Here is a 27,772-nt window from a genome sequence, read left to right as displayed (position 1 = left end):
TTACAAAAATATTAAAATTTTACAACTTATACCTAGGAAGATTCTTGTTACTACATTTTTTGGTCTACTTATGTATACTATATAAGAATTTTACTACTTTTTATTTCTTAATCTCTCGTATCAATTAACGAAAATTCTTCCAAATAAGTTTAAATTTAGCACATTTTCTCTTTAAATATATTTAAATATATCATAATTATAAAATTAATTCATAATTTTATATTATGTTTTTGGTATTTTTTATTCTTATTCATTTTTTCTAATCTAACTAAGTTCAAATTTGGTACATTTCTTTATCCGGTATATTCAAATATATATGATTATAAAGTTAATTTATAATTTTATATTTCTTTTTTGTGTTTCTCATTCTTATTCATTTTTTTCTAATTATTTACAAACTAAAGAACATTATATGAGAAGGTAAAGTATGACAACTAAAATAAATGTAAAACTAGAAGTAACAAATGAAGATGTAATTTTTGTATAATTCTAATATAAAATGTCTATGCCTTTTTTTAAAATAAATAAATTCAAATTCTTAAAATAAAAAACTAGATTTCAATTTGTATAACATTTTAGTTAAATAATTATATAAAAATTATACAAATTATTAAATAAATATTTTGTAATATAAAATAATTTAAATTTAATATTAATTTATATATTACCTAATTAATCTTTAAATAATATAATATTTATTAAAATACATTATGACTCTTATTCTAGTTATATCTAATGGATATGGTGGACTGTGATGGAAGATGCTACCGAAATTATACTTTAGCTACTACTACACATTTGGCATTTGGCTTGTGTATCTGTACAAAATAGTTCAGGATCATTATAACAGATTATTTTTCATTTATTATTTATAATTTATAATTTCAGTTTGAATAAATACTAAATTAATTTTTAAAAAATTTTAGATGAAATATTTTGATTTTCAATAAATTTTTATTTTCTAAAAATTTTTTAAAATTATTTTTATTGAACAAATTAGTCTTTACATCATTTTGAAAGGATACTAATTTATTTTAGAGTGTATTTTTTAAATATTTAATTATTTTATAATAAAACTTATTAAAGATTTATTTGTCTAACATTCATATTAAAAAATTGATTGAAAACGACAAATGAACCGATCTGTCTGACAAAAATAATTTTCAAGAACTTCATAAAAATGGTTAGAGACTAAAGTATTGGATCTAAATTTTTTTTGGAACTAATTTGAATGTACACTCTTTGAGTTACATTCAATTAAACATTGAGCTCTAAAAGCAATCAATTTTATAAATATAAAGGGCAAATATCAACTCTCTCTAGAGTTGGATGACATTGACATGTGTCCTTAGTACAGCTCACGATGAAATGTTATGTTAATGTGAAATACATCAGAAAATGAGTGATGCTAACATGATAAAATGGGAAAATTTTATGTTTCTAGAAGGATTACTTTTTGAGACTTCAACCAGGTGGCCAATTCATCTGTCTCCCACCAAGGACATGTAAGTGTAGATGATACACAGATTGACCTAATAATCAGAAACAAAAGAGATTATTAATGTGAGTGTACAAAAATGTTAACAATTGTAATGAGCAAAAGTGAAAAAGATTCTGAGGAAAGTTGCACAAGAAAGAAACAAGCTTTACATGCACTTGGACCACTGTTTATGACAACACGAAATCCATCAAGGATACCCTCCTTCTCAGCTACTATTCGTGCAGCATATAGAAGTTGACCTAGTATTTCTCCATGTCTAGCCTCAGCCTGCAAATTATGAAAGATATTTGATTATTACATCAAATGAAAATGTTTCTCTCTTTTTTTTTATTTCTCACGGTATTTCCTAACTCGACAGACTAAAAACTAATCTGTTGCAAATTTGAGCTCCATTTAAAGGGTTTGCTGTTGGCCAATATGTTGCTGCATATATAAGGCAAGATTCGAACCCCAACACTTATTTAAGCGAATGAATGAGCTAACCACTCAACCAAGCCAAGTTGGTTATGAAAATGTTTCTTTACCATGTATTTTCCGTGAAAACACCCATTCTATTATCCTTAGATTTTGGGATGACACTCACTTCAATACCCAAATTCTTATGTGTGAAATTGACTCTTGTATGTATTTATCATTGGTTAGAAGAGAGCGTCAAAGGCTAAAATTTCATATGAATACAAGATACAGAAAAGCTTAATATTTTTCCTTCAAATCAGCAGGAAGAATATGCCGGGAACTGAATACTTAACAATGCAAAACTTTATTAGATACAGATAAGGAAGTTTAGTCACCTTGGCGAGTTCTGTTAATCCGTCTCTAACTTTCGGAATGACAAGAACATGAACTGGAGCCTGTGGATTGATGTCCCTAAATGCAAGGACCTTTTCATCTTCATACACAATGCTGGAAGGGATTTCCTTATTGATTATCTTGTCAAATCTTTAAGAAGGAAAATGCCACAAAGTTTAGACACAATAAAGAAAAGAATGAAATGATTAAGAAATTATGTAACAATTTGATATGAGAAATTCCTGATGTGTAGCAAACTACTTAATCCAGTAGCTAACATGTTCAAAACATGGAAGGCCTTTTCATAGGTTGTATTTACAGTCCTTTTCCAAAAATTCCTTCCAAAAAGTTCTTTGATTTTGAAGAGTTTGAACCTCAGAGAGTTTCAAATATGATTCAGAATAAGAAGCATTTGTTCAACTACTTAATGATTACAGTAGTGGTATCATGTAAAATGCTGATACATTGTTGGAGCTCCACTATCAGCAGTAGCAGCAGCTGCTTTGGCTGCAGCTTGTTCATCGTGCGTCGCCCTCGCACCAAATGGCAACCTGTAATAAGTATCATAGTGAGGAAATATCTATCAACAACATCGTTTGCCTTTATATTTCGCTATCACTATCACTTTTCGGTATGTTTTTGAATCAATTTATTCGGCCATGCTGATCCATTTGCCATAGATAGCATTTTACAGTTATCAACAGAAAGAGTAATAAACAAGAGGAGAAATAAATCCACATAATGTATCACATGAAAACAATTCTAGTTATCAACAAATTATGTCAAAAGTTATAAGATGAGATTAGAGTTACACAAGCATATTTGCTAATATAATAAGAGACACCATTTAATAAATCCAATGCTTATTTCAGGGTGAAAAGCTTCAATCTTTTTTATGAGTGATGCTGTTTGAAACACCATTTTCAATGCCTTCCGAGCAAAGTCTAACACATTTTCACCAATAACTAAGCCATTAGTTGCAAATTCGAATGGAAATGAATGCTCTCAATTGAAAAACGTAATTGACAATGTTGAGTGTAGATTCCTATTCCTACCGATGATTGTAATTGTATCCTGGTTTGCATGCTAGGGCCAACTTTCTCAATCAATGGTAAAATATATAGAGTTGAGCATCAACTAAATATTTGGTTTTTGTTTTCATTTCAGTTTTTGTTCACAAAATCTTTTAAAGAAAATAAAAATAGAATTCAATCAGAGACTTAGAGTGCATTTGGTTTGAATTTTTATTTCCAGTTTTATTTTTATTTTCTGTTTTCACTGATTTTCTCTTCTTTTCTTCGCAAAATCGTCAAAACAGGAGGAGGAACAAAGTGGATTACATTTTCTACTCTCATATGAAACACACACTGAATGTAAATTATCCAAGGAAATTATCATCATTAGGTCACACTGTCAACTAATGCTAAAAAATTTCACTGATACTGTGACAAAATTCCCTTTCTCTATTTGTTAATTCCGTGACTGCGCAAGCAAATTTCCACAATTTTCTGGTTTTAAGCACTGCCCATCTCATAAAAAAGAAAACTTTAACTTCTTTCAACACTAAAAATTAAGAGAAACAAGAAGAAACCTGCGACATGGGAGAGGAAGAACAGACTTGGAGAAATTGAGGTTGCACCCCTTCACAATAAAAGGCCTTGCTAACATGAATGGTGAATATTTCCTGCAAATCATAGAAAAGGAAAATTAATATTTTGATCACTGCGCAAACACACACACTGAATTCAATAGTAACACACAATTGAGAGTGAGTGAGTTGTGTGTACCTAAGAAGAGAGAAAGGAACCAGTGCTGCCATGGTTCCGATGAGCTAAATGGGGTTCAAAAAAAATAAAATCTTTGACCTTTCTAATGTTGTTTGTAGTTATTGTTCTCTGTAGCAAGCTCCATCCAAAATAGCTTGTGAAAGGAACCATCTTGGCCGTTGAAAATGGTGGGTCATGCTTCTCATCTAGCCATTCATATTATCTGGTTCTAAATTTATATTTTGACTATAAATAGAACCACATGAGCGAGGGGGGAAAGGAAAAAAAAGAAGAAAAATATTAGCACAAAAAAGAAGAAAAATGGCAAATTTTGTTCTGCAGCTTCCATCTATTAGATTAAGGAGCTTCACTGTGTCTGCTTCATCCAGTTCCAATGGTGTTCCACAAATCTTTCTCTCTATCTGTTTTTGTAAATCCCAATTGTATTTTTATTTTCAGATTCTAAGTTAAAATACTTTTATTTATTTTTATTTGAATATTCAGGGGCTCCTCCAGGAGGTTTAGGAAGCAGTAGTGGTGGTGGTGGGGGGCCAGTGATAGTGGAGCTTCCTCTTGATAAGATCAGAAGGCCTTTGATGAGGACAAGATCAAATGATGCTAGCAAAGTTCAACAACTTATGGATAGTATCAGTGAAATTGGTCTTCAAGTACCTGTAAGCATTCGCTACTTGCTTCTCCTTGTTTAGCAGATTACTGGTCAAAGTTTGTGTGTTGATATTGGAGTTTATATGCTTGCTATTGTGGTGGTTTTGGATTTTTTTATATATTATGGGGGTATCATTGGATATCATTTGGAATTTGGATTGGAGTCTAGTTGTCCTGGAATTTGTGCCTTCTTTGTGGTTAAAAATATAAAAAATAAAAAATAAAAAATAATGTGTAGATCAAAAATCAATCACGATGTATTTGTATTTGTATATATATAAATGTATTGTTTCATATGTTTTCAATATGTATATCTTATTCTCCAACATATATTTTATGCGATTGAATTTTTATGTATCCATAGCATGTTTGAAAAAAATTGCATTGTTAAAATTAGGCATATGCCAAATTCTTTAATTCTTAAAAGAATTTTCTGTTCCAAGGAATAAAGTGGACAGGAAAGAAAGAATGAGAACACATCAAAGTACATTGATATATGGAGACTTGGATATTAAATAGATTTCTCATTCATAAAATATGATGTGCAGCTGCAAATTTAAGTTCCTTTTGCATGCTACAGATTGATGTGCTAGAGGTTGACGGAGTCTATTACGGTACGTGCTTTCCTCCGCGAGAAATACTTGCATGCTCCTGAATCACATCTGAAATGTGCTGCGGGAACATTATAGTGTATAGTATCTGAAATTTTTATGTTATATCTAAGATATATAAGAGACAGTGAAAGGATTAACAAAACAAGAAGACAAGAATGGTGAAGGAGTTGAAAAGATCTACCATGGACATGGAAGACTGATTATTTTACAGGATAAACCATCATTTTTTTACACTAGAAAGATTGTATTTTCGCATACCAAAATGATAGTTTATTCCTTATTTTATATTTCTAAGATGTAAACAATGCCTTGTCACAATGGAAACACAATCAGAATATGCATGTCCTCTTTGGTTTGTAGGCTTCTCTGGGTGTCACCGCTATGAAGCGCACCAGCGCCTTGGCCTCCCTACCATCCGTTGTAAAGTACGCCGCGGCACAAAAGAGACTCTAAGGTGAGCTCATAGGACTAAGGGAAAGATTCAGAAACCAACTTTTCTCAACTAACATTCGCTCAACTTTATAAGATTCATGACTTGTCCTGACAGACTTTTTATTACTATCATGCTGCAGGCATCATCTTCGCTAAATAACTGATTGAATTACTTTCCAAAGTAATAGAAGCTCTCCCTCCTGCTTCTGAAGGCAGTTTTCAGTGAATGTGTTGCGATATGTAATGTTTACGAACAATGCAAAAACAGGACAATGCACTATTGATATAAAATATAATAAATAGAGATCTGAAATTTATTTAATTAACAAGAGTGTAACACTCTTTATTTAGTTCAAAGATGAGTTATCAATTTGGTCCGAAACAAAATAAAATAAAAGAGCAAGGGTTAGGAGTAGGAGTGGTTTTTCATGTTATTTCCTGATGTCATGATTTTGTGTACAACACCAAGGAGATAAGGCTAGACTATCAGTCAATTAGTGGCAAAGTTATATCCAGAATCCTTGCAAAAAGAGATTTATGCCAAACTGAAATGAGAAAGAAGTCATCTACAATTATCAAGTTGGACTTTGGCAACAGGAAGAGGCATGGGTGAAATAGTGTGTAACTACGGCAACAATGTCTGTTCAAGTGTTTATCACAAAATATGTTACTTATACATGCCCTTTTTTTCGGGTGTGACCAAACGAGAATGAAGGCTCAGGAGAAGAAGATTTTTTTTTATTAGACAATTGTATACTCATTTTAAGGATAAAATCATTCCACCTGAACAAGGTAATCTCTTACAGTTAACTTTGCAATAAAATCTGCAGCAGTAATTCGGTGCACAAAAACGGATTTAAGGGGGAGTGTTTTTGAGCAAAAGTTAATAATATTAACTTATTAAGTGTATAAAATTATTATATATTATATAATTTTATTTTCTATTTGAAAAACAAAATAAGTAAATATTTTATATAAATAATTAAATTATTAAACTCAAAAGCAAATAGCAATCTTTGAAGGTTGTGGTAGGCTTAGAGAAGGGGGGTTGAATCTATGTCTTCCTTTTAAGTTGCTGTTATGACTTTTTAAATCAAACTTTCAATTCTGATTCTCTTTGTGCTCAGCAGCGGAAATTTGTGAGACAATTTATTTTTGTCTCATGAATATCAGAAAACAGAACACAGCAGAGAAGAAAAAAGCTAACACCAGCATATATCCTGGTTGGGTTGCCTTGTGCTATGCAACCTATGTCCAGTCTCCTCCACAACAATGGAGGAATTTCCACTATAGTTAAAAGTATTACATACACCAATTTCACACTCAAGTTCTAACCTAACTTGACATTGGCTATGCTAACACCTAACTATTCACTCTTAGTGCTAACCCAACTAAGAAAGGGATACCTAACAGGTACAAGATACAAGACACTTAACCAATCTAAAGAAATAAGAAAATAACTCTAGACTTTTCTCTCAAGTGTATCATTCAGCCTTTTTCCACTCATGGCTTTTACTTGAGCTCTCTCACAATGCCTTTTCTCACAAGAAATTACAGAAAGATAAACATAGAAAAGTACATCACAATCTGTAAAACATGAAGGAGATTGACTTCATCAACAGCCTCTTCACTATGTGCAAAACCAGATTTGCAAACCTCAGATACAGTTCTTCAGTATTAGCCGAATGCTTCTTTGAAAGAAAGCATTATCCAAGTAGAGGAACTTCTTCTCAGAACTTAACTCACCAAACTCTGGTTTTCTCTCCTTGCTTCTGAATGAGCAGAAAGTCTTCTTTTAACTCCTTGCATGTTGCTGGGTTCTTCTTCCAAGGTCAACACCTTGAGCCTTGAGCTTTACAATCCACAGATTCACTTTTTCTCCTTAAACCTTAGATTAGAAACTTTGCTTCTGACTTCTTCATCTTGACCGAAAGCCATAAAGCAACAACCACATGAGTCTTCCAATGGTCAACTTGATCTGAGCCCTTGAAAACTAACTTGGTCCCCAAGACATGTTTGAGACCGTGGATATACAGCAGAGAGGAACGGAAATCCTCTTTTCCATATAGCTCAAAACGGAGATACAGAGGGTTGAAGATGAAGAGAAGAAAGTGTGTTGCATGTAAGAGAAAATGGATTACCTTGAGCTTTCTGATCTTTTCTTGATATGGTTGATTAGACCTCACCCTTCTTTGCTTAACCTTCTCTTTCCTTCTTCTTTCATGACTAGCTTAAGGACTAAGCTCTCTTTCTTACTTTTTCTAAGTTCAGTGATTTGACTGGGACAGAGAAGAGAAGAATGTTGCTTTAGTAAAAGCAAGTGAGAGGGAATGAAGGCTTCAATCTTGTATGAGAAGCTTTGTGGGATCAACTTGGATCTATGGATACGGGCTTGGATCGGGTTTGATTTGCTTGGCCCGTTGGTTTCTTTATTTGTTTTCTTTTGGGCTTCGTTTTAGTTGTCAACCCATCAGCCTTGTTTCATTTTTCATTTCGTTTGGGCTGCAGTATTGCAACAATAAATAATTAGCTTCATATAATTATAAACAATCAACATTTAATTATTTATTTTGCCCAATTAAATAATGTTTGTCATCACTAATTAATTTAGTTAATTTCTTAACTCAACAATCTCCCCCTTGATGACAAACATAATTTAAGCAATAAGCAAAATGAATGAGTTTGAGTAAGGTTTAAAAACTCCCTTTGATTTTCGTCACTTGATTTTGAGTTACTCCCCCTTTCTTTTTCAATAGTAGCTCCCCCTGGATTTATGCTTTTCCTTTTGTTTCTGTTTTACATTGTACTTAAAGAGAACATGATAAAGAGCTACACACAATTATCTTGTCTAAGCGATATAGAACATACAACACCACAGAATCAGCCCAACACATTATGTCAGCAGTAAAGGCAAAGTATCAAGATTAATCAAGGGCAATTTATCATCATATGAGATCAAGTTCTAATGAAGCAGATAAACAGAAGTCACAATAGTAGTAAAATTTACCCTATCCCTATTCCTATTGCTATTACTCCCCCTTTTGTCATCAAGGGCGGATAATAAGCAAGATCAATAAAAAACATCTACCTAAAAACTTGCAGGAAAGGGTTAGAGCACAATTCAAAGTACTAACTAAACAACCAAAAGTGCAGCAGTATTTAGAGTTATTACAGTAATCCAAAAAGAAAACAGTTCAACAGTAGCAAAAGAAACAGGATTCATGAGACAAAAAGAGAGCAGCAGCAGCAGTTTTCATGAGACAAATTTTAGGCATCAGAACCATTCCCCTCCGAACCAGCTTCCTCTTCATCATCAGTGGCAGGGTCTTCATCCTTTTGAAGATTATCAATGAAAGTCATGAACACAGCCACTCTATCCCTTGATTTTCTTAGGAAATTCTCATGCTTGCTAGCTAGCTTCCTTTGTTCCTTACTCATGGCAATCATATAATTGGATTGGGAGACAAACTCTTGAACAACATTCTTGACCACATTCAGCAGAGCGGATTTCTTCCCAGTAGAGATGGAAGTATCCTCAGTGGAAGGAGCATGAGATTCTTCGGGGACAAAAACATCATCTTCATCATCTAAGACCACCCGTTCAGATCGAGTACATCCTTTGGGCTGTTTCACTGAACCACCCCCTTTTAGGTATGAATGTCTATTTTGATATTCCTCATGGTCAAGTCAACACCAAAATACTCAAATATGCAAGTTAGAAACATGCCATAAGGAAGTGCTTTGTCTTTTTCACTCCTAACAGAGTCAAACATATATCTAACCATCAAGTATGCAAATGAAATTTCAGTTTTGGTGAGAAGGGCATATAAAATAAGAGTATCAGTGTAGGAAACCCTTTGATATGAGCCACTTTGTGGAAGAATAATGTGGTTGACCATTCGGTGCAACTGAGCACGCTCATATCCTAGGGCCTTGTGAGTGGGTGTAATGCCATCAATTAAAGAGGCATGTTCACAAATGTGAGCCAGTGCATCATGGTAAGAAATTCCAACACCTTCATCCCACTTAACCGAAGTGTAAGCACAAGGCCCAACATCGGTATACTTCAAATCATCACTAATAGTTTCATTGTTTAAAACTATGTCTCGGCCCTTTACATATGAGTGAGTAGTGCCTTCATGATAAGTCATGTTGGCATAAAATTCTTTGACCAATAAGGGATAAACAGGCTTTTTGATGTCAAAAGGTGATTCCAATCCAGAAAAATCAAGTTATCAACAAAAGAAAAACCTTTTCTTTTCAAAGATGGCAAATCAGCTAGAAAAGATGGACACAGTGTACGATACCGAATAACCCCCTCATAAAAGTTATTGTTCATGGCAGATTTGAATCTATAAGGATTATAGTTCGAATGAGAGGTCAAAAAATGAGCTTTGTGATCAAACGGCCCAATGTCAGGTTCACTAACTGTTTTAAGAGGAACTCGAGTTTTACCTCGCTGAGAATGCACAAGAACAGACCGTGACATAGGTTGTGGTGGCTCGGGAACAACTTCTTCAACAGCAGGGCATTTGCCCTTGGATGAGGCAGGTTTTGAGGAGCTTGGTTTGGAAGGCGTTGCCTTTGGTGGTGGCGTTGGTTTGGTAGAGACAGGATACCTTGGTGTGGTCTTAGTTCGCGCCATGGGCTCAGTGCGAGGAGGAGAGGTAGGAGGAGAAGGAGAAGGTGTGAATGTTTAATCTTGGGAGCGAGTTGATGGTTTGGTGGAACTCTTGAGGATTTTCTCACGAGGATGCCTTTTAGCCAGGGTTTTCGTCCTCATTTGATAAGTTTCAAGCTTTTGAAGGAAGAGAAGCAGTAAAGTGATGGGAAGAAACTGAAGGGTTTGAGGAGAAGTTATGGAGGGAAGAGAGGGAGTATTGGTAATCGTACCCAAAAGAAAGTTTCTCAAACCATGCAACTGCATCACCACTGACTTGACTTAAAAAGACATGACCTCATTAAAGAAAGATTTTATTTGATTTAAAAATAAAACAGGAAATTAATTTTAAATTTTGAAAAACTTAAAAATCAAATCAAACTGAAAATCTTTTTGGACCAGAAAAACATTGAATGAAAATCCTTTCAAAAAAAATTTAACACACAGCCTAACAAAAGTTAACAACCAAACAAAAATGTAACATTCATATTTGGGCCCAGAGGTGGTTGAACTTAATGAAACACATTGGACCACTCTAAATCTAATTTTTGAGGTTGGTCCAAATCATTTTTCACTAGAAATAAGCCCAGATCACGCTGATTAAGGTGAATGTTCTTCTTCTGCCCAGAATTATCTCATACCTGTTTATGAGACAAAAAGCTCCAGCAAATACATCAGTAATTATCAAACAAAGAATTCCTAGACTAGTCCTAAGCATGCAGAATCTATCCTCAACTAATGGTTTTGTGAAAATATCTGCTAATTGCTCCTCTGATTTAACAAATTGAATGCTAATATCCCCTTTTTGGACATGTTCTCTTATTGAGTGAAATTTCACTTCAATATGCTTAGTCCTAGAGTGCAAAACTGGATTTTTAGAAATATTAATGACACTCATATTATCACACATCAAGGGAATATTTTTAGCATTTAATTTGTAATCGGCAAGCTGTATTTTTAACCATAAAAGCTGAGAACAACAAGAAGAAGCAGCTATATACTCAGCCTCTGCAGTGGATAAGGCCACTGTTGGTTGCTTCTTACTTGACCAAACATTTAAGGATTTTCCAAGGAAGCAACATAAGCCTGAAGTGCTCCTTCTATCAACTCTATCACCAGCAAAATCTACATCACAATAACCAATTACAGAAAAATAATCAATCTTAGGATACCAAAGACCAAAATTGGATGTGCCATGAACATATCTAATGATCCTTTTAACTGCTGAAAGATGTGACTCTTTAGGTTTGGATTGGAACCTTGAACACAATTCAACACTTTGTACAATATCGGGTCTAGAGGAAGTTAAGTACATAAGAGAACCAATAATTCCTCTATACCTAGTCTCATCTACATCTTTCTCAGTTTCTCGCTTATCTAATTTGGAATTAGGGTGCATGGGAGTTTCCATGGGTTTGGCATTTTCCATACCAAATTTCTTAACTAATTCCTTGGCATACTTCTCTTGATGAATGAAAATACCATTTTCAGTTTGTTTAATTTGCAGCCCAAGAAAAAAATTAAGTTCACCCATCATACTCATGTCAAATTCACTTGTCATGAGTTTTCCAAATTCAGAACAAAGGGATTCATTGGCTGATCCAAAGATAATGTCATCAACATATATTTGGACTAGAATAAAAGAATCATTAGAATTCTTGATAAATAGAGTTATGTCTGTGGTGCCTATTTGAAAACCATTTTTCAAAAGAAAAGAGTTAAGTCTCTCATACCAAGCTCTATGAGCTTGTCTTAAACCATAGAGAGCTTTTGATAATTTGAAAACATGATCATAATGCTCTTTATTTTCAAAACCAGGTGGCTGCTCCACATACACTTCTCTATCTATCACACCATTCAAAAATGCACATTTCACATCCATTTGATATAATTTAAAACCACAAAATGCAACATAGGCTAAGAGAAGTCTTATGGCTTCCATTCGGGCAACAGGGGCAAAGGATTCATCAAAGTTTATTCCTTCTTCTTGGTCATATCCTTGTGCCACAAGCCTTGCCTTGTTTCCTAGCAATGCTGCCATCTTCTCCTAACTTGTTCCAAAATATCCACTTGGTGCCGGTCACTTTCTTTCCACTTGGCCTTGGAACCAAAGTCCACACTTGGTTCTTCTCAAACTCAAGAAGCTCATCCTCCATTGCTTTATCCCAAGAAGGGTCACTAAGGATTTCCTTGACATTTTGAGGCTCCATTTGTGAGAGAAGGACAATGTTTGATCCTTCATTTACCTTTCTAGTGGAAGACCAAGTTCTAACCCCTTGAGAGACGTCCCCAATGACAAATTCCTCAGGATAATTTTTCAAGAATCTCCATTCACGAGGTCTGGTGGACTTGGAGGAAAATTCAGGTACCAATGGATTTTGGGTGCTGCTGGCTTCAGGATCTCCCTCAGATTCATGAGACAAAATGGAATTGTCTCTCGAATTTTTAGCAACTGCAGTTTCTGGGTCAGGTTGAGCAGAATTTCCATTTTCTTGATTTTGCCCAGTTTCAACGTCCTTTTGAGCTTGATTTCCTGCATCACAATCTTCCAAAATACTTTCCACCAAGTTAGTATCACAGAATGTAACATGTATGAACTCCTTAATAATCCTTGCATCTTGATGATAAACTCTATATGCTTTACTAGTTGTGGAATATCCTACAAACAAACACTCATACGCCTTTGGATCAAATTTACCCAGATTATCCTTGTTATTTAAGACAAAGCATTTGCATCCAAAGAGGTGCAAGTAGTCTAAGTTTGGTGGGTAACCTTTCTAAAGTTCATAAGGAGTTTTCTTCAAAAATTTTCTTATGATTGTTCTATTCAAAATGTGGCAAGCCGTGTTAACCGCTTCAGCCCAAAGGAAGTTTGGAACATTACTCTCACAAAGCATAGCTCTTGTCATCTCTTGTATGCTTCTATTTCTTCTTTCTACCACACCATTTTGTTGTGGTGTCCTTGGACAAGAGAAGTTGTGAGATATTCCAAATTCCTCACAAAAGGATTCAAATAAATTATTTTCAAATTCAGTTCCATGATCACTTCTTATAGAAGAGATTTTCAAATCCTTTTCATTTTGAATTTTCTTGCAAAAGGTTCAAAGGCCGAAAAGGCTTCATTTTTGTGTGCAAGAAATAAAACCCAACCAAACCTAGTATAGTCATCCACAATTACTAAACCATAATGTTTACCACCTAGGCTTTGAGTTCTTGTTGGACCAAATAAATCAATGTGTAGCAACTCAAGTGGTCTTTTAGTAGAGATGTCTTCCTTTGGTTTAAAAGAACTTTTTGTTTTTTTTCCCATTTGGCAAGCATCACAAGTGATATCTTTGTCAAACTCTATCAAAGGAAGACCTCTTACTAATTCTTTCTTTACAAGTTTGTTTATTTGAAACATACTTGCATGGCCCAATCTCTTGTGACATAACCACTTTTCAGATTCTTTAGAGTGAAGAGAAGCTACATTTTGATCCTTTAGTTCATCAAGAGTAAGTCCATACATATTATTAAAACGCTTGGCAACAAACATCACTTTATTTATCTTTTCATTAACAACACAACATTCAAGTCTTTTGAAAGTCACTAAATATCCTAAATCACACAGCTGACTTATACTCAAAAGATTGTGCTTCAAACCACATACCAAAAGTACATCATCAATGAAAGTAGATTGCTCATTACCTATTTTTCCAACAACAATAATTTTACCTTTACCATCATCTCCAAAGGTCACAAAACCTCCATCATACTTATTTAGTTTGATGAAGTAAGTTGACCTTCCAGTCATGTGCCTTGAACATCCACTATCCATGTACCACATGTCCTTTTTGTTCTTGGATGCTAGGCAAATCTGCATGAAGAGTTTCAAGTAGCCTTAGGTATCCAAATTGATTTGGATCATTTGAAGTTAATCCATCTTGGTTGCCCAAGTGCATTGAAATTACAAACAACATTATAAATTTTGTTTCCTACAACTCTCTTTTCAATGAAACATTGTGCATGTGAGTGACCAGATTTCTTGAAATTTACACAATGATTTTCTGATGTATATCGCTGAAATTTAGATGAGATACCATGCTGGAAATGATTAAACGATTGAATTTTTTTGGTTTTTGGAAGAGGTGCATTTCTTTTGACAAACTGATTTTTGTTATAATTATTCCTCTTTGCAAAAGCATTTTCACCAAAATTTTTGAAAACCTTTGGATTTTTTGAATTTGAGGTTTTGTTGTAAAATGGTGGTTTCTTGAAAGCAACCTCATTTTTTGAAAAGTATCCCAAACCTGGCCTGTTTGAAGTAGGTTCGGTTCTTGGTGAAGGTTCAATTTCACTTGTGTGAACTTCATCAAATTTCTCCTCAAGTGTGGGAACATACCTAATACCAGATTTGTTAGATGTGGTTTTTTATTTGATGAAGAAGCCACAAATTTTATAGAGGAATAATTAAAAACTGCACTTTTCTTGGTTATGTAACCTAAACCAGATTTTTCAAACAATGGTCTTTGGCTTGCAAGTAATTTGTCCAAGTTACTAGAACTTTGAGTAAAGTTTGCTAAGTCACCATTTAGCCTTTTAATCATATCATTTAATCTTTCATTTTCAGCAATTAGTTCTTGGGAAGGATCCATAATGTGCTTTCCTTTTAATTTTTCAAGTTCATATTTTAAAAATATGTTTTCTTCAATAATGTCCAAAGCACATTCAGTTTCCTTCACTTTTTCTTTCAAAAAATCATTTTTAGCTCTTAACACATCTCTTTCAGATCTGCACTCATTTTATTTATCTAGCAACTTTGATTTATTTAAAGTGAGATCATCAATAATAGCATGTAAATCATCTATGGTCAAATCATAGTAATTTACCTCATCAAGATTGTTGTTTTCAGCCATGAAACAGTCTTTGTCTTTACCTTCAGATTCTTCTCCTTCATTTGAGTCGTTCTCAAGATCCTCCCAAGCTGCCATGAGCACTTTCTTCCTTTCCTTCTTTCCTTTGTCCTCCTTTTTGAGCTTTGGACAGTTTAGCTTGAAGTGTCCAGCCTCCTTGCAGTGATGGCACGTCACCTTGCTCAAGTCGATCTTATGCTCCTTTGAACTTGAACCCTTATATTTTCCCTTGTTCTTCATCATCCTTCTAAACCTCCTAGCCAAAAATAAAAGCTCATCATCTGAAATACCATCACTAGACTCCTCTCTTTTGGTTCTATTTGTGATTTGAGGGCTATTCCCTTTTTCTTTGAGTCTTTGTTTGTGTGTGTAGTTTCATAGGCAAGGAGTTTTCCTCTCAGCTCATCATAGGTTATGGGGATTAGGTTGTTGCTCTTGGTTAGGACAGTGGCAGTGATTTCCCATTCTTTTGTGAGACTTCTAAGGAGTTTTCTCACCAAGATTTGTTCTGCATAGTTTGTACCCATAGCATCAAGGTTGTTGATTATGATTGAGAATCTCTCAAAAGCTTCATCAATTCTTTCTCCATCCTTCATATTAAACATCTCGTATTCTTTTCGCAGCATATCAATTCTCGTTTCTTCGACTTGTTTAGTGCCTTCGTGTGTAACCTGGAGTTTTTTCCAGATTTCTTTGGCTGTCTTGCATCTAGACACCTTTCGGTACTCTTCAAAGCTGAAGCACAGTGAACAAGGTTAATTGCTTTAGCATTCAGCTCTATCTTCTTTCTATCATCTTCATTCCATTCAGCTTCTTCTTTTGGAGTCACTACTCCATTAGCACTTATTTTTGTTGGGATCTTGGGACCGCTCACAACGATCTTTCATATGTTGTAGTCAATGGATTGGATGAATATCCTTATCCTTTCTTTCCAGTAGGCATAGTTATTCCCGTTGAAGAAAGGTGGACGGTTGTTTAACTGGCCTTCAGTGAGGGTGTAGGCAACTGTGGTTATGCCCAAGTTGTTCGTCGTTGAATCTTTGCTCCAAGCGGTTAAGCTTGATTCTTGAGACCTTAGCTCCTGATACCAATTAAAGGTTGTGGTAGGCTTAGAGAAGGGGGGTTGAATCTATGCCTTCCTTTTAAGTTACTGTTATGACCTTTTAAATCAAACTTTCAATTCTGATTCTGTTTGTACTTAGCAGCGGAAATTTATGAGACAATTTATTTTTGTCTCATGAATATAAGAAAATAGAACATAGTAGAGAAGAGAAAAGCTAACACCAGCATATATCCTAGTTCGGTTGCCTTGTGCTATGCAACCTACGTTCAGTCTCCTCCACAACAATGGAGGAATTTCCACTATAGTTAAAAGTATTACATACACCAATTTCACACTCAAGTTCTAACCTAACTTGACATTGGCTATGCACACCTAACTATTCACTCTTAGTGCTAACCCAACTAAGAAAGGGATACCTAACAGGTACAAGATACAAGACACTTAACCAACCTAAAGAAATCAGAAAATAACTCTAGGCTTTTCTCTCAAGTGTATCACTCAGCCTTTTTCCACTCATGGCTTTTACTTGAACTTTCTCATAATACCTTTTCTCACAAGAAATTACAGAAAGATAAACATAGAAAAGTACATCACAATCTGTAAAACATGAAGAAGATTGACTTCATCAATAGCCTCTTCACTATGTGCAAAACCAGATTTGCAAACCTCAGATACAGTTCTTCACTATTGGCCAAATGCTTCTTTGAAAGAAAGCATTATCCAAGTAGAGGAACTTCTTCTCAGAACTTAACTCACCAAACTCTGGTTTTCTCTCCTTGCTTCTGAATGAGTAGAAAGTCTTCTTTTAACTCCTTGCATGTTGCTGGGTTCTTCTTCCAAGGTCAACACCTTGAGCCTTGAGCTTCACTAACCCACAGATTCACTTTTTCTCCTTAAACCTTAGATTAGAAACTTTGCTTCTGACTTCTTCATCTTGACCGAAAGCCATAAAGCAGCAACCACATGAGTCTTCCAATGGTCAACTTGATCTAAGCCCTTGAAAACTAACTTGGTCCCCAAGACATGTTTGAGACCGTGGATATACAGCAGAGAGGAACAGAAATCCTCTTTTCTATATAGCTCAAATCAGAGATACAGAGGGTTGAAGATGAAGAGAAGAAAATGTGTTGTATGTAAGAGGAATTGGATTACCTTGAGCTTTCTGATCTTTTCTTGATATGGTTGATTAGACCTCACCCTTCTTTACTTAACCTTCTCTTTCCTTCTTCTTTCATGACTAGCTTAGGAACTAAGCTCTCTTTCTTACTTTTTCTAAGTTCAGTGATTTGACTGGGACAGAGAAGAGAAGAATGTTGCTTTGGTAAAAGCAAGTGAGAGGGAATGAAGGCTTCAATCTTGTATAAGAAACTTTGTGGGATCAACTTGGATCTATGGATACGGGCTTGGATCGGGTTTGATTTGCTTGGCCCGTTGGTTTCTTTATTTGTTTTCTTTTGGGCTTCGTTTTAGTTGTCAACCTATCAGCCTTGTTTCATTTTTCATTTCGTTTGGGCTGCAGTATTGCAACAATAAATAATTAGCTTCATATAATTATAAACAATCAACATTTAATTATGTATTTTGCCTAATGAAATAATGTTTGTCATCACTAATTAATTTAGTTAATTTCTTAACTCAACAATCTTTAAATTGGAGAAAATATTATTGTTACTCATTTTTCGATTAAATAAATTCCTAAATTCTTAAATATTTGAACCTTCTTTATTTTTTTTAATTTTTATATCTATTATTATATAAAACTACTTTAATATTAGTATTTTTATCCATAATAATATTACGGGAATATAAATTTCTTAAAATTACTGTCTATTTTGTTCTGACAGTATAGATTATGCATGGCACAAAAGATTTATAAAATCAAATTACTTCTACAAAAAAATCACAGGTTGATAAAAGTCTCTAGCTAAGAAAACCAAGGTATCTGTAGATAAAAAATTAAATAATAAGATTTTTAGTTGTTATTTTAATATGAAAGGTTTAATTTTTTATTAATAATTAATTTTAACATTCGTTATCTAAAATTTAAAATAATTTAACGTGTATACTTTTAAATTTAATTAGGTCTTAAGTCTGTTACACAAATAAAAATAATTAATTTTTATACTTACTATTTAAAAATAATATTTTTCTCTTTATGTATATAAAAATATAATTAGATATTAGCATAAAAAATTATATTGATAGTTATAAAATTAACTCAAAATTATTTTTTTTTAAAAATAATTGAATCTTGATTCTAACTTTTAGTTATAACATTAGTATTCTCTCCAAATTATATGTAATAAATATTTGAAAGAAGAGAAATGAAAATATAGATTAGAAAGATAAGCAGTGAATATTTAAAACTAAATAAAAAACTAAAAAAATATGTATATAATAATAATATTTTTATTTAAATTATATTATTTTGTTAGTTTTGTTTTCTGTAGAACAGAAAGATAAAAAAATAGAGAATAAGAGAAAATAAAGATAAAGATGAAGAATGAGAGTGAGAGTGAGAGTTTGTTAATTTTGGAAGAAAAATTTTTATTTTAATTGTAAAAAAGTATTAGATGACATATTTTGATTTGTCAAATTACTAATATAAAATATAAATTATATATAGAGTAAAAATGGAAGAGAGAAATAGAAAAATGGAGAGAGGTAGATGAGAGAATTTAGGAAGGGGTTTATTAATTTTAAAAAAATATTTTCTCTCAATTTTAATAAGAGAGTGTTATGTGATACATTTGATTATTAAATTAGGTAGTAATATATGATACATAAAATAGATATATTTCAATTTCAATTTAAATATTTTAATTTTAATTTTAATGCAATTAAAGAATGTCATACTGTACATTTTGATTGTCAAATTAGCAATTAGTCATTGATATTGATAATGATATATAAAATAGATAGAGTAGTTGAATGAATGAGAGAAATAGAGAAAGGAAGACGGAGGAGGGGATAACTCTTTAATTTTGGAGGGAAAGATTTGATTTCAATTGTAATGAGGGAGTAACATGTGGCACATTTTGGTTGTAAAATTAATAAGAAGAAGGGAAGAATTCTTTAATTTTTGAGAAAAATATTTAATTTTAATTACGATGAGAGAGTGACATGTAGCACATTTTGATTGTAGAATTAGTAAGGAGGAGAGAAGAATTCCTTAATTTAAAAAAAAAATATTTGATTCCAATTACAATGAAAAAATAACATATGGCACGTTTTTGTTTTATATATATATATATATATATATATATATATATATATATATATATATATATATATATATATATAATAGATTTATATAGTAGGAGTCTCTAATTCCTAAGCTACTAACCTTTTTAGAAGCGAATATACTTTCAGCTAGCAAGATTAATGCACCTCTTTTTCACCTTCTCTTTTTTTAGATATAATACTTATTTGGGTATCATTAAGTTAATAAAAAATACTTTTTTTAGTGAAAAAAGATTTTTTTTAAGCATGTTTAATAAATTTTTAGTAGTAAATATAAAAACAATAAAAAAATTAAAAAATATATTTTTTGATAAGCTACAATTCATACTCTTTTAAAAGATATTTTTATCTTAAAAAAATGACGTTTTCACATAATAAATAAATAAAAAATATTTTTATGTTGTTATATCCAAATATAATTAATAAATACATAAATCTTTTTACATGAGATATTTAAACATAAAATTACTTTTATTTTTTTATAATTTTTTTAAAAAAATTAACTCCAAAAAAATATTTTTTTAAAAACTCACCCAAACAAATTCATAATCCTTGAACAACCTAAACAAATTATATCAAAAGCATTATTACTAGAAAATAAAGTAGGAAAAATATTCTGGTAATTTTAAAATAGAAGGTAAATCACCTTTTTTATTATATTATCCCATGATAAATCGAATTATACACGTATTTGAGACAATAAATCTTTATACATATTTAAATTGAATATAGTGTATTATGTTTAAATTAAACTCTAAATAATTAATTTATCACATTATTTTTATTTTTATGTAATTATAAAACTTAAGAAATACTTATGTAATCTCAGAATAATTGTAATTCTAATGACATAATGTCTCAAATTAGCTTTGCTAAAATTTTTACACAAGAAGCAAATCTTGTGCAATGTAACACAAAGAAAGTTAAAACGCAAGAGATCATTGATCTGAATCATCACAATGAAGGCATGAAAATTTTGGAAGAGGACATACTAAACCTTTGGTGAAACAAAAAGTCTCATACAAAGACTCTCTTCTCTCAGCAAATGGTATCATGGCCAAAGGGAGTGATGACAAGCTCAGCATGATTAAAGAAGATACACCGAACCCTGAATATCATGTGGTATAAAGAGGAGGATATTTCTGAAAAAGAAGACAAACCCTTTGATCCGTGTCATGTTATTGTAGTGACTAAAGAGAAGTTTAACGAATAGTGTAAACTACGGCATGCAGCCTAGATTGTGAAAGTCTTGGAAAAAAGAGTTAACCTGGGGTTCATGGAGTAGCGCCTCAGGAGAGACTAGGTCAAAAAAATAAGATTAATGTTATTGATATGGTTTGTGACTATTTTTTGGTTCATTTTTCAGATGAAAATGACTATTCACAGGCTCTTCTTGAAGACCCTTGGGTGATAACAGGACATTCTCTCATCGTGCAGAGATGGAGGCCGTTTTTTCTAGAGTTAGAAAAAGTTGTCAAGAAGGTTGTGGCGTGGACTAGGATTCTACCTATAGAACTATACAACCATCGGCTCCTCTAGCATGTGAGATTGACTATCGAGACTATGATAAAAATTGATCGGGCTACCTCTATCCATTCTAGAGGGTGGTTTTTTAGGATTTGTGTTGAGTTAGAACTAACCACAAAGTTTATTATTAGAATCTGTGTTCTTAGGTCAACTCTAAACATCGAGTATGAATATTTTCACCTCATATGCTTTAACTGGGGAAAGTACAGACACCAATCGGAGGATTGTAGTAAAATGGCAAAGGGTGGTGATGAACCGATAGGGGAATATTCCGGCAAAGCTGGTAGAAATCAGGTCCTTGATCCAAGTGGGGAGATTCCTATTAACATTAGTGAGAGAAAATCTTGGCAAAAAGATAGCTATGATCAAGATCCTTTGGAATTTGGACCGTGGATGATAGTGAAGAGGTATAACTGAAAAAGGCAAGAAAAAAGCATACGGGTAGGGAATGCTTTAGTCAATCCTAATGAATCCCATAATAATAGGGAAGAAATAAATGAGGAATCAGAGCAACATATAGAAAGTGGATCAAGATTCAATGTGCTAAATAAGGAAAGTCTATATGTGACGTGCGAAGATGTGCAAGTAAAGGAAGTGAACGTCGCTTCCATGCAAGAGGGCCAAATGAAAAGAAAGCCTAAGTTGACCTACAAAAAGTGGTGTCTATACAAAAATGTATTGGGGCTGAGAAGAATCCTCAGGGTGTTAAGAAGAAACCAAATACCAAAAATAGACCCATTATATTCGGGTAGAGCTTCAAGCCCAAGTCCAAGCTTGCATAGAAGGCGTTGGAGAAGGTTGTAACTCCGAAAGAAGACATTGACTCAAGTTCGAAAGCCATTATATGTATCTCGATCTAGGAACCCAAAAACTGAAGCTATGGAGGCTGCCACGTTGGAGAATCTTACAAAAATAGGAGAGGAATATGTTTGAAGCGTCGAATTTGGTTAAAGCCAGACTTGATAATCACGTTGTCAAGAACCAGTTTCTTCTTCTATCCCCAAATCCTATCTTCTCAGCAGAGAACATGGGGTTAAAGATGAAGAATGGAATTCCTCCTGACATAACCGCAGGGATAAAATTGAAGGAGAAGATGACGACGCAAAGAGTTAAAGATCTTGTATCTTTGAATAAGATTGGAGGTGGCAATAAGGCGCTTGCCAATCCCTGAGTGTAGGGTCTCTCGACCAATCGACCAATCGTCTGGAACTGTCGAGGTGTGGGAGGCAAAATTTTTTCATCTCGTATCCGTGATTTAAAAGAGAGTATGATGTTGATTTCTTTATTCTTTTTGAAACACATGTAAGCCGCAATAGAGGAAAGGCTATTAGGGACAAGATGGGCTTTGATGGTTGCTGTATTGAAGAAGCCAGAGATCACTCTGGTGGTATTTAGTGTGTCTGGGATAAGGGTGTTTGGAAAATGGAGATGCTGCATCATGACACCCAATTCATTCACCTGAGAATTGCTGGATCTAATTCTAGACCTTGGTTGCTTACTGCAGTATACAGAAGTCCCTAGAGAAGTGTTCGTAAAATTCTTTGGATAAGCCTTCATGAGTTAGCTGCGGATATCGATAAACCCTGGTGTCTTGTTGGGGATTTCAATGCTATCCTCCACAATCATGAGAAAAGAGGGGGTTCATTGTAACACCCTAACTTTTAGTATGTCATGATTGCACTAAAAGTCCAGGCGCTACCTACTTCAACTCCTTTAATTTAATACTATATTCATTTAATATTGAGCCTTCGCGAATATAAACCGAATTTTAATTAAGAAAATTGAAAAGTTTTTACTTTAAACTACATAATTACACAATTATATCCACATAATATTAAGTACATAGACTTATATAATATTCTTCAAGTCCAAGTCCTACCTCTCTAAAAACCAAAACAATAAATGACGAGAAAAAAATAAAATCTAAGACTAAACCAAATACAAAAAATAAAAACACATATATACATAAGGCTCCGTAGTTCAGTCGCGACTTCCCACCAAAGCTTCCTGAACCTGTCGCTGAAAAAGAAATTCTGTAGGGGAGTGAGAACATCATCCTCGCAGGTTCTCAGCAGGGAAGATAATACCATCAAAGTAAAGAAATACTTGCAAATAAAATTAATTTCATTATAAAAATAGTTTATCCTTGAAATAACTTTTTGGAAAGGCTTTATGAAAAATCCTACTTTGAAAAGTCATAAAGAAACTCTTTTAGTTTACAAATTAGTAAGATGAACAACTTAAATAAAAGAAAAGGACCAATAGTGTGCCTAAGGGCTTCCTACCCAACTTACATCGCTCACTTCTATCCAACCAATTCATAAATTAAGATAATAAAACAAGACTAAGTCCATCCTACCTCAATCTCCATTACCACATATCAGAAACCACCGTCATCACATCTCCACCAAAGAGAGTCTCTCAAATAAACATACACATATAAATCAAACAAAAAAATCACAGATAGAGTACAGATACAGCACGTAAAACAAGTAGCAGGTAAACACGATTAATCATTTAGGCAAACCAAGATAATGCACACTCAAGCAAAACATACAAATGCATATGATGTATGCCTGCCTTATGGTTGATGATATCATCTGTCAGTTATATAGCCAACCTGATATGTCCTGGTAGCTAACCATTAGACAGTCCTTCTGTGCGTGTATCCCAACTCCCAAGCTAAAACTATCTATGGAAAAATCCCAAGCTCAACTTTATATATATGCATGCCCATGGGGGAACCCAGGAAGTTAAAGTGCCCAGTCACATCTTATGATAGAGGATCAACAGAGTATCGAATCTCAACCCAGAGCAAGTGGTGGCAAGCCACTGCATCTACCTAGGGATACTCGTGTCTTAAATAATTCAAATACATAAGCCATATGAATATTCCAATCATAATTCATCATTCTCAATGTAATCATCATTCATCAATTCATAACTCATTAAAGCTCAAATTCATCATTATCCTTATCATCATTATCATCACCTCATTCATTATAATCTCAATATTTACTTATTTCAACTTCAATCACAACTCTCAACATACTCATCAACAGCTCCACCCAAAATCCTACTCCACACCTTTATCATTCACCGGGTGAGGCTTGGTCCATTACATACAGCTTGCGGGTATAAGGTCTCTAAATATGATACCCTAGACTCGAGGTCAAGGTTATATAATAACTCAAAATAAAACATATTCTTTCATAGCCAACAACAATCTAATATAAACATGGAATAGCCTCTTCAAATCTCATTAAATCATTTCTCTAATTAGTCACTTTATAGATTGACAAGCCAAACTTCTCTAAATCCTAAATTTCAATATGATACTCTCAAAGTCCGCAACCATTATCACAAGAATTCTTATAAATCAAAACTCAACTACATCCTTCTCCAAGTATCTCTTTTTCCTTCAAGTCCATCATGTAACTCTATTAACACTATTTTCTCACCCACTTCCTAAACCCGAATCCATAATTTGATAAAGTAATTTGCCTTTTTAAAATATCAACTAATTAAATAAATATTTTTTCATTGTTATTTAAAATCATGTAAGTTAAATCATAAACCATTTCACAAATTGAAATCAGGGGAACTCATTTCTCGTTTAAACCAACTTCCAAAACTCCTTAAATTTTTTCAAAAATTTTGGCAAAACCTTTGCAAAATATCAGAGTTTACCATCCTTCACGAGTTCCCTCTGTTCAACCTCAACCCAACAAAATCAGCATTTCAAAACAACATTTTCAAATCCGACATTCAGAAACAATCAATATCAATTTCAATAAAAAGTTCAAAATCGTCATATTCAATAACAAAATCAGCCACAACTTCAATTACAGTAAAAGAAATCATTTAAATCACAAGCATTCATTCATTTGCATTAATTCACTAAACTCATAAGGTATTCAAGCCCAAAATACTTTTAAATTTAAAATAATCCCCTACCTCAAAATTGTGGCGAGACAGCTGGCTGGACCACTACTAGTCATGCAACCGTTTCAATCAAGATAATAAAACCAACGTTAGCTCTCACAACAGTGACCATGGTTGCAGCAAAACAGAATATTCGAATTAAATAGAATCAAAAGCATAAACGGCTCTGAAAATTCAAAACAGAGCAAAGGCTATAGTCGAATTAAAATAGGAACAAGCAGATTGATAAGATATTGGCAGAATAGAGCGTGCAAGTGGAGCAGAAATAAGGGAAAAAGGCTAACCTAGAGCAATGGATATTAAACCTAATTGGAACGGGAAAAGGGCAACAGCGATTCCCAGTAATCTTCTCCGGTGGTTTCGGTAGCAGCAACACCCCATTAGTGCCTCCAATCCGCATCAACTCCAACAAACACAATATATCCAAGAACATTAAAGACAAATACAGGGTTATTACATAGCAAATACGGTTCAGAGATGGTGATTATGGTAGCTAGGCACAGCTAACTCACCATGAACGACGGCGACGACTATGAAATTTGGCGACAGTGAAGGTAGTAGCGGCGCCAGGAACCTTCATCACCTCCTCCGTCTTCCCTCATGCAGGAGCGGCTCCCCCTAGTGGTGGCTTGTATAGCAGCTGTGACCGCTAGGGTTTTTTCCAGCAATGGCTCCTCTGACGGCGATGATACACCACTATTTTATGATATATTTTGGACTGAATTGAGTGGGTTTTGTCAACTACTCTCACACTTATTCATGTAAATTCCATGTTTTTAAGTTTTCTTCCCAATTTTGTGCTATGATTGAAAATATGCCTCCTAGGCCTTAAAATTGTTAATTTTTAATTCTCCTTTATTCTCATTCGATGCTGTGATGTGTTTGTTAAGTGTTTTCAGGTTTATTGGGCATGAATGGCTTAAAGGATAAAGATGAAGTATGTTAAAGTGGAAGAAACACAAGAAATTAAAGACTTGAGAAGCGAGGAGCGACGCGCACACATGGCTGACGCATGCGCATGACCAGGAGTGTTGTTCAGTGACGCGTACGTGTGACCAGTGCAGAAGTTCAGACGACGCGTACGCGTGGCTGACGCGTACGCGTGACACAGCGTCACGTGCTACATTAAATAGAAGACATTGGGGGCAATTTCTGGGCTATTTTAAACCCAGTTTCAAGCCCGAGAACATAGGCTAGAGTCAAGGATGGAGCTGAGATTAGACACACTTCACTTTTCACTTTAGGTTTTGATTAGTTTTGATGTCTAGTGAGAGAAACTCCTACTTTGCTCTAGGGTTTTGGCATTCTTATTGTTATTTCGAATTGGATCTTGGGAGAGCTGCTGCTACCTTCATTCCTCATCATTTAATTTCTAGTTTCTTCTTTAATCCCCTTAATACTCTTTACCATTTGGTTATTGAATTCATGTTTGGATCTTGTTACTCTTGAATTTTATTACTGCATTGAATTATTTATTTATTTATTTTTATTGCTTGTTTGATCATTGTTAATTATTGATAGTGCTAATTCCAATTTAATTAAGTTCTTATAATTGTCATGTCTTTTATTTACAACCACCATGTATTTATGAAAATGGCATTCATATTAATGGAGTAAATTTCCCAACATGGGTGGGGGTTGAGTAATTGGAACCCCTTGAGTTGTTATATGTATTAATCTGTGATTGGAAATTGCTGGCTAGTTGAAACCTCACTAACTCTAGTCCTTCCTCATGAAGTGACTAGGACTTGTGAGCTAGAGTTAGTGACACTGGTAGACGAAATTGTGATCACTTGTTCTTTTGTTTATAAAGGATGTATACTCTGATGACATTGTTTATTTCCACAACTCCGTTCAACTAACCAGCAAGTGTACTGGGTCGTCCAAGTAATAAACCTTACGTGAGTAAGGGTCGAATCCACAGAGATTGTTGGTATGAAGCAAGCTATGGTCACCTTGCAAATCTCAGTTAGGCAGATTTAAAATAGTTTTATGGGTTTTCGAAAATAGAAATAATGAAAGGGATAAAGATACTTATGCAGATTCATTGGTGGGAATTTCAGATAAGCGGATGGAGATGCTGTAGAGCTCTTGGACGCCTGCTCTCCTACTCCTTCTACTCAGTCCTTCTTACTCCTTTCCATGGCAAGCTTTGTATAGGGGTTCACCATCAACTGTGGCTACTTTCATTCCTCACGGGGAAATAACCTGTGCGGCTGTCACTCGCACAGCTAACCAGTCTGGAGGCATCACCCATGGCTGATGGCTACATCCCATCCTCGCAGTGAAAACTATGCTAACGCACTCTGTCACAGTACGGCTAATCACCGGTTGGTTCCCGCTCCTACTGGAATAGAATCCCTCTTTTGCGTCTGTCACTAACGCCCAGCAGGTTAAAGTTTGAAGCACGTCACAGTCATTCATTACCGGAATCCTACTCGGAATACCACAGACAAGGTGAGACTTTCCGGATTCCCAGGATCCTACTCGGAATACCACAGACAAGGTGAGACTTTCCGGATCCTCATAAATGCCGCCATCTATCTAGCTTATACCACGAAGATTCTGTTGGGGAATCTAAGAGATATACATTCAAGCTCTGTTGCATGTAGAACGGAAGTGGTTGTCAATCACGCGCGTTCATAAGTGAGAATGATAATGAGGGTAATTTGAC

At 34.1% G+C, this 27,772-nt stretch overlaps 2 protein-coding genes across 3 annotated transcripts; one reads left to right on the top strand and one right to left on the bottom strand.

Annotated features, from left to right (window-relative positions):
• Positions 1 to 1,264: 1,264 nt before the first annotated feature.
• On the bottom strand, positions 1,265 to 4,237 carry LOC112796698 (14 kDa zinc-binding protein). Its single transcript, XM_025839275.2, has 6 exons — positions 4,078 to 4,237; positions 3,882 to 3,974; positions 2,755 to 2,841; positions 2,293 to 2,440; positions 1,651 to 1,768; positions 1,265 to 1,532 (listed from the first exon to the last, which is right to left on the bottom strand). Exons 1-6 carry the CDS (start codon positions 4,107 to 4,109, stop codon positions 1,465 to 1,467), a joined length of 546 nt encoding a protein of 181 aa, XP_025695060.1. The 5' UTR covers positions 4,110 to 4,237; the 3' UTR covers positions 1,265 to 1,464.
• An 87-nt stretch (positions 4,238 to 4,324) lies between these two features.
• On the top strand, positions 4,325 to 6,090 carry LOC112796699 (sulfiredoxin, chloroplastic/mitochondrial). 2 transcript variants are annotated; one of them, XM_025839276.3, is made up of 5 exons: positions 4,325 to 4,453; positions 4,561 to 4,730; positions 5,303 to 5,336; positions 5,697 to 5,790; positions 5,909 to 6,090. In XM_025839276.3, exons 1-5 carry the CDS (start codon positions 4,378 to 4,380, stop codon positions 5,922 to 5,924), a joined length of 390 nt encoding a protein of 129 aa, XP_025695061.1. In that variant the 5' UTR covers positions 4,325 to 4,377; the 3' UTR covers positions 5,925 to 6,090. The 2 variants fall into 2 exon arrangements, with proteins under 2 accessions (XP_025695061.1, XP_025695062.1); XM_025839277.3 differs by lacking the exon at positions 5,303 to 5,336.
• The last annotated feature ends 21,682 nt before the right edge of the window (positions 6,091 to 27,772 follow it).

Source organism: Arachis hypogaea, chromosome 4 (genome assembly GCF_003086295.3).
Source record: "Arachis hypogaea cultivar Tifrunner chromosome 4, arahy.Tifrunner.gnm2.J5K5, whole genome shotgun sequence".
Taxonomy (NCBI): Eukaryota; Viridiplantae; Streptophyta; class Magnoliopsida; order Fabales; family Fabaceae; genus Arachis; species Arachis hypogaea.
The sequence above is the reverse complement of the archived record's forward strand: the minus strand, read 5'-3'. Positions and strand labels throughout refer to the sequence as shown.